The sequence below is a fragment of the Rhinolophus ferrumequinum genome, chromosome 26 (assembly GCF_004115265.2).
Source record: "Rhinolophus ferrumequinum isolate MPI-CBG mRhiFer1 chromosome 26, mRhiFer1_v1.p, whole genome shotgun sequence".
Classification (NCBI taxonomy): domain Eukaryota; kingdom Metazoa; phylum Chordata; class Mammalia; order Chiroptera; family Rhinolophidae; genus Rhinolophus; species Rhinolophus ferrumequinum.
In genome coordinates, this window is record NC_046309.1 from 1654798 (window position 1) to 1667559 (window position 12762).

A 12762-nucleotide genomic window follows, 5' to 3' on the forward strand; every position below is an offset into this window, starting at 1 on the left:
GAAACAGATTTCAAATCAGTCTGGAAACCTCTGCCCCGGCAGCCATGTTCTCTTTGGCCGCACAAAGGAGGGAGACTTACTGTGAATTCATCTAAAGGCTCATTGATCTCGATGTCCAACACCTCGTCGCTGTACAGCTGCTCCTCCTCTGGCTCTTCCACGTACTCGATGTGGTCCTCTGCCAGCTCGGCAGCGTGGCCCTCGTACTGCCCTTCCTCAGGGTACTCGTGAGCATACAGTTCAGACCCATCGGATTTGTGATAGACGAGCTCATCCTCTCCTTGTTCATACTCAGACTCCTGCTCTCCAGACTGGTCATTAGTGTTGTCAGACAGTTCGAATGATGTGACCATGCCAGATGTGGCATTCAGACTAACTGTGACACCCTGAGATCTACAGGACAAAAGTACAAAGAAAGGTGCTCAGTTAAAGTAGAGCTCAAGACGAAGTCCTTCCAGAAATTACCCAAAGACTTAACCCTTCACGGGTGAAAAGTTATTCCGGGCCTGATAAATACACTGACTCCAACAGTGACAAAACAGCGCCGCACTGAGCCGGCATCACACACTCCTGATGCACACAGCGCCCCATTACCATCAGCTGCGTGACCTAGACAATCCCATCAACCCGATGGGGAAATAGGTCTGGCTGGCAAAAGCTCAGGACTGAAAACAAATAGACTGTATTTCATTCTACCAGCAGAATAAAAAGGATGGCATCTGTTTCCTAAGATTTGAAAGTAAAAATAGGAGTATTACTCTATAAACAGAAAAATCATACATGGAATTTTAAGAACAATTTATTTCTTCTGAAAATCTATGGTACAAATTACAAACTCCTATTTAAAAATTAAAATATTAAAGCTCTGTATGTAAATACATTTCGATGGTAAAATAAATAAAATGTAGAGTAGACACAAATGTCAAAAAAATTAGTTCATAATTTCTGAGTAAAATAATAGAGGATTTTAAAACTAAAAAAATCATAATCTACCTATTAAGTCACAAAAGCTAAGTACCAACACTAAGATTCAAGGTAACACTTAAAATGCAAGATTTGGCAAGTAAGTCTAAGTCCCACATATTAATATTAATATCCAATCCTAACAAAAACCTAAATATGCCACACAGACATGAAGATATTATGTGGCTAAAAAATTCCAAAGGTATATTTCAAGGGCAACTTAACTAAAAGATCAAAATATAATACTAATGTCAAAGAATGGAACTGAGAAACGAGTGATAAATTAATTTAAAACTGTCTTTTTACCCAAAAAAATTACTTTATGTTAGAAAACCTATTATAAAACCAAAGGTCAATAATAAACGGCATCCATTTATTAATCACATTTATAACCAAAAAGTGCCTCTTTATATCTTCATGATGTTTCCTCATAAAACTGAAAACATGATTCCGCCTACCAGAGTATGCAATACCTCCTTCCTCATCTTCTAACAAAGCTTACAACATCAACAACAGAAAGATAAGCACTACTGTTGTAGACTGAATGTTTATGTGTGTCCCCCAAGTCCACGTGTTGAATCCTGCCCCCAGTGGGACGGGGTCTGGAGGTGACGGCTTCGGGAGGTGCTTGGGTCGTGAGGGTGGAGCCTCGTGACGGGATTCAGTGACCTTACAAAAGGGACTGCGAGGGCCCCCTCGTCCCTTCCACCATGTGAGGACACAGCGAGAAGGCACCATCTATGAACCAGAAAGAGGGTCCTCACTAGAACCCAACCTTGCTGGAGCCTTGGACTTCTCAGCCTCCAGAACTGAAAAATAAATTTCTGCTGTTTATAAGCCACCCAGTTTATGGTATTTTGTTATAGCAACCCAAATGGACTAAAACAATTATATTCCGACAGCCATCTAGAGTTTAAAGTACAATGCGAAGAAATTCTCACAAAAGGAATTCAGATAAGTATAAACTATCTAGAATGAAAACAAAAGCAGCAACATCAAACTGCAACAAAGGGTATTAAGAGTCCAAGGTCATTGTCCTCAACCAAAGGAATTATTTTAAAAAGCAGTACATACCTGTACTAAGCTTTCTTATAACCCGCACACAGCAGAACTAATGGCAATCATTAAATGTAAAACCAACACTGATTTTAAACATTTCATCTATTTATAGAAAAACACATATGGCTTCCGCATCAATTATGTTAATACCTTTTATAACATAATCATTAATGTTAAGGATAATACCACATTATCAATTATATCCACTAAAATTACAAATCACAAACAGTTCCTATCAATTTAGTTGACTAAAGAACCTTTTTAATGAGCTTGTATTGAGTACCTGAAATTTTCTTCATCTTCGTTATCACTCTGTAGAAGATCATCATTTAGCTCTTCATCTGACAAATCTGACTGGTTCTAATGAAAATAATAAATCAAGTTAATGCATGTAACTTCCATAAAAAGACTTGTGACAAAAGTGCAAAATCATGCTGCCTGGATTGTTTCTAACCTTATTATTAAAACATTTGCCATTGAGAAGTTTTCTCAGTTGATCTGCCAAGTGACAAGCGAGAAAGCCCACGTATGGCACACTAGCTAACTACCCAAGACTGGTAATATTCAGATGCGCAACCCAGTACTTACAGAAGCAGCGAGCAACGATGACCGAATTTACTCTCCTTCTAACCAAGTCTTTCAATGGTATCCCACAAATGAAAATTTTTTTCTTATACACAAAAAAGAATAGTATCCTTAAGATTTTACTAAATTTAACATTGTTAGTATCCAAAATCTAAGGACTTTTTAAACAAAAAGGGGAAAAAAAGTGGTATTTTGGAAATAAGCAGATTTGAGATAACAACTAGACTGCCAAATTAAAATCAGGGACTAAAATAAAACTGGTTTGTCCAATACAGATGACACGAAAATAAATGCGACTAGTTCAGGTCCGTGAAAGGCCTGGGTATTCATGTCAGTGAATAGAGATAGCCTGGTGATTTTAACTGGTCAAAATTCTGTAATTCTAGGCTTTAAGTTAAATAACACCAGTATCTTAGGTTGGGGGTGTGGGGGGGACTTCACAATTTCCTTCCCTATTATTTATATAGTATATGTAAATTACTACTCCCCTCCAAACAACAATCGAAGCCCCACCCCACTCCACACACATATTAGGGGGAAAAGCAAAACTAGGAAAAAAAAAAAAACTATTTTCTACTTAAAGATGAAGCAGTCTTTTTCCGGTATTTTATAGCTTATAAAAATAGGTTTCTCAAACTTGTCTATATACGTTTCATTACAGTATTTTTGATATAAGCCAGAAATATATCAGATTTTTTTAGCAGTAATTATTAGTCCCAAGGGAACTCTACCTAATCACTGACATAGGAATAAAATAAAAAACAGACCATGTAGGTAGCTTACTTGAAGAAGGGAGGTTGGATCTGTATGAAAACGAAAGAAACTGCTGAATGGAGAATTTACTACTAGATTCACAGTTGGCTCTTTGTGCATTTAAAAAAAAAAATTGAGTCCACAAAATGTTAATCTGTACCCAACTTTCCAGAAATGCAGACCATGCATAAGATGTATTGCTACACTTTAAGTGTAATTAAATGACCACCTTTAGTTTCAGGAAGATCTGTAGTTCTTACCTTTTTGCCAGAGAGCAGATCTTCTCCAAGTAAGTCGTCTTCAAGTTCACTGGGGAGAAAAAAAGATGTGCCGATGTATTATGCCCATTACACTGCCCGGTTTGAGGATCCTTGGGAAATCCACCCAGAACTTTAGGGCTTAGGTATTTTCACGTTACATGTTCTATGCTTTCCTTTACCAATAATGAAAAATGATCTTCAAATATACAGGGAACGATGGTTCTTAAGTAAGAGAGGCTTTGCCATAAGAAGTCTTCGCTCTCGCCAGCCCCACACTTGGAGTTTCAGCTCAATACGGGACCTTACCTATGTGGATCTGGCCAGTAATCAGGAAAACAATAAACTATAAGAAGTAATACCTGCACTTGCCCCTAGCTTTAAAAACCTATGATGAAACAGGAAAAGATGCCCAACATCATTAACTAGGAAAATTAAAAACCAAAACCACCGGAAGACCGTCTGACACACATCAAACTGCAAAGACTGAAAAATTACAAATCAAGAGATGCTGAAGAGGACACACAAGAAATCACAAAAACTAAGGGGACTGTCTGTGTATAATAAAGTCACATCAGTCATCTGCAATTTTCTATCAGCATGGCTATATTCTGAAGTGATGGAGAGCAGATTTTCTCACGCAGCAGAAACCCTTAGCAGCTCTGAGAGAAGGCCATGTCCGAGTTTCTGTGCTAGTCTTGCAATTCTCCTGTAAGTCTAAAAATGTTTTCCAAATACATTTTTTAAATTTTAATGAAAATAAACAAAAACCATACCGGAAAAGGTTATGTATTTGATTAAATTATTTATAAAAATCTATTTAGAGACTATTGTTTAAAGAAACACATGCCCCAAACTGGCAGGAGATATCTACAAGGACAAAAATTAAATTCCCAAAAGTAGAAAGAATCCCTACAATCAAGGAAAAGACAAACAAGCCGAAAGAAAAACAGACATAGATTTGAACAGACGACTGACAGAAGAGCGGGTCCAAATGATGAGGAAACTGCTCAAATACACTTTGTAACTTAATCAGCTTCCCGTCAGAGGCTTTTAAACAAAACGAGTGATCATGACTTCAGACAAGACCATTTCTTTTACAGGCACCTTTGTTCTAAGTTCGAAGTAAATGCTGTGTGGCTGCCTGAGAGTCAGGGAAGAGCAACCATCCTCACGAAGGCTGTCAGAGGCAGATCACTGTAAAACTGGACTCCCTAGTTTGCAAACGGGAATCTTACTCTCTTTACAACAGCGTGTCACTGCTGTTCTTCGTTCAGATCGGTTTACTTTTATCATTAAACTTTCTGACCGCAATCCAAGGTACCTCTTACATTTCCAACAGCACTGAAAGTGGTAAGACGTGTGACAGAAAGAACGGGCACCACTTGAGCAGCCAGCACACCCAGACCCTGTGGCCTCTGCCAGGACACACCCTCTCCCCAGCACTAGAGCCTCTCACCAGAGGGAACCGCGTGCTGAAGTGACGTCTGTCCTGACTGGGGACTTCCGTGTGTGTGCACGTGTGCATTCCTAAACAGATGTAAGAGCTTTTCGTATTCTCTAGTAATCAGGGAAACGCAAATTTACATTACAGTGAGATACCACTTTACACATATTAAAATGGCAACAGTTTATAAAGTCTGCCAAATACTGGGTAGGATGTGAAGCAAAAGGAACTCTGGCTACACTTATCCAACAACAGCTCTGGGTGTTCCAGTCAAGACCATCACACACAAAACACAGAGGGAGGTCAGGCGGTCAGTGTTTGGCTGGCAGCCTGCAGACCACACGGCCGGGACCAGGAGCCCACTGGCAAGCCTTCCCCACGCAGCCCCCGCCCGCGCCCTCCGGCCCACGCAGTTTCAGAAAAGCCTCGTTCATGGCGAAGTGGCGGGGCGGGCGCATCAGCACAGCACTGCCCGGCCCACCTTCCCTCGCCACTCTCCTCCCCCGCTCCCCCCACCCCCTCTTCCCCCCCCCCCCCCGCCTGTCCGCCCCCCTCACCTGTCCCAATCCTCGTCTGCAGCCCTCCTTCTCCAGGACCGCTCCGCTCCAGGCTTATCAAACTGGTCGAACTCCTCATCTGCAGGGGGAGAGGCCATGAGAGCGTCTTACCGACTTACAACATCCAATACTCAAATGCGGAAACTACTCGTTCCTTACATGACATTTCAAAATACAAAAGTTTCACGTGTAGCTATTATAAATACGTTAATCCATTTTTAATAATTAAAAAAATTTTAGAACAAAGCTATCCAAAGAAAATCAATTTATTAAATATTATTAGGCAAGAAAAATCACTACTAGAACCGTTGAGTATATATTTTTACAATTACATGAAAGAAAAATTGCTGATTTGCTCAAAGTTAAACTTCATAATACTTTTTGTAATCTTTACATGCCAAATTAATCCTGAGAACAAAGACCCTATTTAATGTAGAGAATTGCTGAATGACAGAAATATAACGCAAGCTACACATACACAATAGACGCTTGAACAACGCAGGGTTTAAGGGCGCCAACACCCAGCGCACATTCAAAAATCTATGTATAAATAACTCCTGACCCCCCGAAACTTAACTACTGTGTAGTGGTCCTATGGTATCCCCGGGGATTGATTCCAGGACCCCTTCAGACCAGAATCCTCAGATGCTCAAGTCCCTTATGTAAAATGTCCTCAAACAATGCACACAGTCGTCCCTCCATATCCGTGGACTCCCAACCATGGGTCAAAAATACTGTTTTTTTCCATCCACGACTGGTTGAATATGTGGACATGAAACCCGAAGATACAAAGTGCCTACTGTGCAATTATTGAAAAAAAACTGTATGTAAGTGGACCTGTGCATTCAAACCCATGTTGTTCTGGGTCAGCTGTGTTTTTAAATTCTCTAATTGCCGTATTTAAAAAGTAAAAAACCATGAAACTTTAACAAGTGAAATTTTAAAACATACTTTATTTGACCCAATATATCTAAAACCTTATTATAGCATGTGATAAGTACAAAAATATTAATAAGATATTTTACATTTTTCCCATACTACGTGTGTATCTCACACACATAGCACATTTCATGTCATTTTTAAATTTATTTTTATTATTACGAAAATCATAAGAGTGAATTAAAGTTTTTCATCTTAAACACACATGCAGCAAAGAGGCCTGAGAAGCAGCAGCACACAGATACCTCCCCAGATAGAAGCCACCTAGATGTGCCTTAACACCAATAAAGGTGACATAAATACCAATAAAGCCCAGCAATGTCTCCAGCCTGGGGCCAGAAGTAACCATCAAGTTCTAACAAGGTGACACATCAGTCCCACCACACACCACCAAACAGAACCGGTGCAAGAATGGACAACATTACACACCTGTCTTCAAGGAGCCCCACCGACCGGCTCCCTGGGAAACTGGACCAATTATTCTTAAGGAAATGACTATTTCAAGTCTCTGGGATTGATTCTAAAGGCATACATCAAATGAAAAACACTCATTCAAGAAATCTAGTCAAATGTGGTAAGAATAGCTGCAAGAATCTGTACTTTTTGCCTCGGACCCGCCCCCTGGCCCTCCTGTCCCATCTGCCTGGTGCCCAGGCTAAGATCTGTGTGGGTGCAAGCAAGAGGTGGAGCTCCCTTCTTTCTTCCAGTCCCCACTGTGGGACAGACACTATGGGACCCAGATCACCCCGCCTTCATTGGTGGGGTGCAGGTTTCGAACCAACAGAGGTAAGCCAAGGAGACCTAAGGTGCCCATCCCACCTATCCACCTGCCACCCAGACACTCAGCTCCTAAAGTGAGGGTGTCACTCAGAGACAAGTACTCCACTGCCCCCATACACAGCACAAGAGCTATGGCTCAGGGTTTGCCCAAGGGGAAAAGCAAGCCTTAGAATGACGGAAAGCTCCAGAACTCAGGAACAGAGGGCCAAAAGGTGCTCTCAAAAAAAGTGAGGGTTTTGGAGAGAGGTAACTGGAAAGAGAGTAAGAGTCACTGGACATAGAGACTGAATTAGGCTGCCTGGTGCGGCAAAGAGACATGGGGAGACAGGTGGGAAGGGCCATCAAGTGGGTTAGAACAGATCTCAAACACTGACCTCAAATACCATCCAATCAAAGGAGCCAGAATTTGATTGGATCAGCCTATAAAGAAAAGTAGGCCCCAGGGCATTGTCAAACACGTGGTCCGAGAGACAGAGCCCTGTCCAACCACCACCATCCCAGGTTGACTGTGGAAATGCCAACGCTGTGGCCCGAGGTGTGACATGAAAAGCTTCACATTGTCCACAGTGGGGTGGGGAATGAAAACAGACTTCAATTAAACAACCTAGCCATTCACCAAACAAGCAAGCAAACAACAATGGGGGGAGGAGGGGAGCCAGGGAACCAGGGGACCAGTACCCAGATACATTATCTAAAATGTGCACTTTCCAACACGAACTTTTAAGACATGGAAAGAAACAGAAAAGTATAACCCATAACCCAGAAAAAAAGCAGGGAACAGAAACTACCTATGAGAGGACCAGATGTCAGATTTAACAGAAAAAGATAAATTCTAAAGAAACCGTGACTAAAGAACTAAAGGAAGTCATGATGACTATGATGCATCAAATAGACAATCTGAATAAACAAATTATAAAGAAAAAAGAGCGGGGGGGAAAAATCTTTGAAGAAATAGCTAAAAGCTTTCCAAACTTACTGGTAAAAATCTATATATCCAAAAAGCTCAACAAACTCAAGGTAGAATAAACAGATTCACAAACACGCACATTATGGTCACAATGTTTCAGAAACAAGGAGAAAACGTTACCAGCAGCAGCAAGAGAAAAATGATTCATCACTTACTAGGAAACTGCAGTAAGATTAACAGTTGTTTCTCGTCAGAAGCAATGGTGCACGTGACAAAGTGCTTGAACAATTCTATACCCAGCAAAACTATCAAAAATTAAGGCGAAACAAACATTCACAGATCAACAAAAACAGAAGAAGTTTGCTGTTAGCTAATTCTATGTAGTTGATTGTGTGCCCCAAAAAGGCAAACTGTGAATGTGACCCATAACACACCCAAGGAAACTGGCTATAAAATAATTCTAAAATAAGGAAGTACGAGTTAAGCAAAAACTATTAGAACTGTGGTCATGAAACCTCTATCCTTCATTTATTTGACAATTATTTCTTGAGCACCAAATGAATGCCAGGCATTGTTCTAAACACTTGGCGTACAGGAGTATACAAGACGACAAAAACCTCTACCCTTAAGTAGGTTACAATCCAACAGGAAGAGACAAACAATAACCCCAATATGTGCATATACGTGTATGTATACAATCTAACTATATCTTTATCTGTATCCAAATCTATCTATCTATCTATCTCTATATGTCTATGTGTATAAAATATATCTAATCCAACTTAAGGTCTTTACTGGGAAAAATAGAGGAGGGTGAAAAAGATGGGAAACGAGGACGGGAGTGCTCAGACAAAGATATTGTTACTTTAGACGGGTGCTGACTGCTCTCTCAAGAAGCGCTGGCCAGGAATGTATGGAGATGGAATAGCTGCTTGAAGGGGACTATTTCTGACAAGAGACAGGGCGTGTGCGTGCATGCGTGTGTGCTTGTGTGTGTTCCTTAATGCGGGAGCAAGCTGATCATATGTAGATGGCGCACACTGAAGGGGACAAGAGATCAAACAGGAGGGGGAAGCTCAGTGGGAATTACTGGGAGTAAGGGCCTTGAAACAGAGAACTGGGGTTGTGGTTGAAAAGGCAAGAAGTGGAGGCCTCTGGTTTCTAAAGAAACAATCTCATCTCCTGACACCAAGGAAACAGGAAGACTGTGAAAGTACTGCAGTGAGGTATCGCTGTAGCAGCAGATGGAAGTGGAAAACAAACAGAATTCCCAAAAGGAGTTGGGAATGGTTGTAACTGTGGGCAACCCTGTGCCTGGACAAAGGCAGAGTAAGCAAAGGAAGGACCACACAGGATGAAACTGAAGAACATACTTTCTTTCCCCTGGAACATGGAATGTAAAATTGGTGTATAAAGAACCATAACTCAAAATCCTAAGCAACAAACTAAGACAAGAACCCTATACACCTGTTTTTATTCTTGCATTTTTTTTGCAGTTATTTCTCTTCTGTTCTTCAGCATATAGATAAATCCTTTGTTATATACGTCATAATGAGTAGAACCGTGAGGACAAAAGGCATTGCCATTAATCCAGAGTTTTAAAGGAAGAACAGTGCATCCCTGAAGAGCAGAGAAAGATGAACTCACCGGGATGAGAATGGTCTAGAGACTCTCCTAAGGCCAAACCTTGTACTAGACATTCTATTTTAACAAGGGAGTCAAGTAGATATCTATAATTAACACAACACTTTTATTTAGCATTTTCACTACTTCCTCATCTGCTCCAGGAACCTGGAACTTGGATTAGAATCTTACAGACTATTAGCTTGGAACAGGGTTCTCTAGCAATTGTTTAGTCCAAGGGTCAGCAAACTACAGTCCCCGGCCACCTGCTTTTGTCCAAATTTGACTACTGCCTGTTTACGTAAATAAGCGTTTATTGGAACACTGTACGTCAATTCAATTACATACAGCCTGTAGCTACAGGAACAGAGTAATTGCAACAGCAGTGACGGGATCCGCAGAGCCTGAAATATTTATTCTTTGGCCCTTCACAAAGTTTGCCAATCTTTGCTCTAGTCCAAAGGTTCCCAATCGTCTTTCTTTTGCCTCAATACCATTCTCAAGTATTCTGAATTCAAATTCCGTACTTTGCAGATGAGGAGATCCAGACCCTTTATTTAAACAGTAACTAGAAAAAACAATCAGGGTAATGCTCAAGAACTTTGAAAGTCAGCATATTAGCCCTACAGTATAATGTAAACTAGCAACATTTTCAGGAAGAGCCCCTACATCAAATTGCTTGAAAAATAATCTGTAGTCACTGTTCTAAAATCTCTTATCTGGGCCCCCGGACAGTTTCTCCCTCACATGAACTGCATGTTTTGTTTACGCTGTGTAGTGCCCAAGGCCACTGGTTTGCCTGTCCTGCGACTGACTTCCTCTTCCTGTGCTGGGAAATCAGTCACAGTAGGAGTCCTGCTAGATGCCGGGCTCTGCCTCCCAAGACGGAAGCTATCGAAGCAGACCCTTGAGTTTTCCATCATCCTGGGCGGTCCGGAAGAGGACGAGTGGTCTGAGCTCAGCCACTGGCTGTTCCCATCATGACTTCGACTCCAGAAGAAATGACACCCATTCTTTTTCCCACGAATCTAGACCCTCTTTTTAAAGGGTGAAACATTCTAAAACGCCAGATCAGCGGCTAAATTGGTGACGTTTAAGGGAAGAAATGTCAAAGAAAGGGAGACAGGCCTTCCACCCATCTCCTTTCCTTCCACGGACAGAAGCAGCAGTGGTGCGGAGGACAGTGTAAGCTATGCACTCCCGTCATGTGCCAGGCAAGGCCCTCCCAGGGGGCTGGAGTCACAAGGATCACAGTTCTCCTCAGGGGGCAGAGGCAGGACACGCACAGGCAGGGAGCGGTTCTCAGAGAGGCCAGAGTGAGCCCTGGAAACCATGTGCTGTATCTGGGCTTGTAAGAGCTGGACAGTCCGTGGCTACCTGAGTCTGAAGACCTCCAGAAGTCAACACCCCCCGTGTTGCAGACTGAGGCGGCCCCGAGCCTTCAGAGTCACAGGGCTGCCAGGCCAGGTCCCAGCAACAGGCGGAGACGAACAGAGGTTTTCCTGAGCACTGCACCTCCAGCCTTCCCAAGGCTCATATGAGCCTGAGTCCTGTATTAAAACCCTTCACAGCTGGGAAGCACAGCATGGCTCTGTCCTCCTGACTGACATAAAGCAGATCAAACCCACATAACCCCAGCGCTACTGAAGAACTGAACACAGGCTTCACTGTACTTCAACAAGCTAGCATTTCCACATTTTTTCATTTCACACACGTGAAAACTAAGACTAACCAAAATCAATCAACAACAAAACCAGATTTAAACTCAGGCTTACCAAGAACAGTGCTCTGGAATTTATTTAGGAAACAACTGTAGTAACATGTCCTCTGGTCCCCATATAAAAATATTACAGGAAAACCGTAACTTCCTCGATATTTCGGTAGGAAGCTCACTCATTCATGGCACCTGCTAAATCCCACAGGCAGAACCATCTAAAGTACAGGGTGCAAGCTGGTGGCCTCCAAGACCCATAATCTCCATGAATTACGTGTTATGTGTCTTTTTTTTAATCAACTTAGTTGCCAATATTTAAAAAATGGAATTATATGTGAGCATCAGAGTTCCACCTTCTCTCAGAAAAAGAGGGGACACTACCAAAAGATCTAGAACCGTGGACCCACATTTAGCCGTAGCCAAATCAGCTAAACACGAACAGCTTTTGGCCAACAGAAACCAAGTTCCTGTGTCTATAAGAAAAGTACCTGGAGAGGGATGGCAGCCAGAGCCCGGCCGGAAGGAAGCCTCACCAGCAGTGGGATGCCTGCCCCGCCCGCCCTGATTCATGCCCTTCTCCAGGCTTTGCCGTCCTAGTCTTGATTCCACTCTGTGAACTACCAAAGTACCTATCTTTCCAAAAGAATCTCAAGGAACTGTCTCACTCCTATTTTTTCTTAATATAAATGAAGCATCAAAATCCAATAAGAGTTTCAGAAGGTGAAAACACAGAAAATGAAAGGGAGAAAAACAATATTAAGAACATTCCCAAAACTGAGGGATGCATATTTCCAGACAAGAGTGTCCACCTAATGCACAGCACAATAAACACAAACAGACCTACTTTAATGGCATTTTAGGACACTGGGGAGCAGAGGGGAAAGGTCACATACAAATGACAAGGAGTCAGAATGTCATAGAAGCCAGAACACAACAGGGCAATACACCAAAAAGCTAAGGAAAATGCATGCAAATCTAGAATTCTAGACCCAATACATCATCAGTCAACTATGAAATAAAGCAACAATTTGTTCCGATATGCACGGGTCTCAGAAAGTGTACCTTCAACACATCCATTCTTAGGGAGCGGAAGCACTTAGCTGTCTATTAATTAATTTGAAAATATGTAACATAAAGAATAATTTTTCCAGAAAAACTTATCAAAATTGACCGGTGAA

The 12762-nt window shown here is 41.7% G+C and overlaps 1 protein-coding gene across 2 annotated transcripts in view; it reads right to left on the reverse strand.

Annotated features, from left to right (window-relative positions):
* RBM33 (RNA binding motif protein 33) overlaps nucleotides 1-12762 on the reverse strand; it is an 84173-nt gene that overhangs the window by 66645 nt on the left and 4766 nt on the right. For both annotated transcript variants that reach the window (XM_033099199.1, XM_033099200.1), the window contains exons 2-5: nucleotides 5622-5700; nucleotides 3621-3669; nucleotides 2306-2382; nucleotides 81-393 (exon numbers count right to left, since the gene is read on the reverse strand). In XM_033099199.1, coding sequence (XP_032955090.1) covers nucleotides 81-393; nucleotides 2306-2382; nucleotides 3621-3669; nucleotides 5622-5700 — 518 coding nt within the window. The remainder of the gene's footprint in view (nucleotides 1-80; nucleotides 394-2305; nucleotides 2383-3620; nucleotides 3670-5621; nucleotides 5701-12762) is intronic.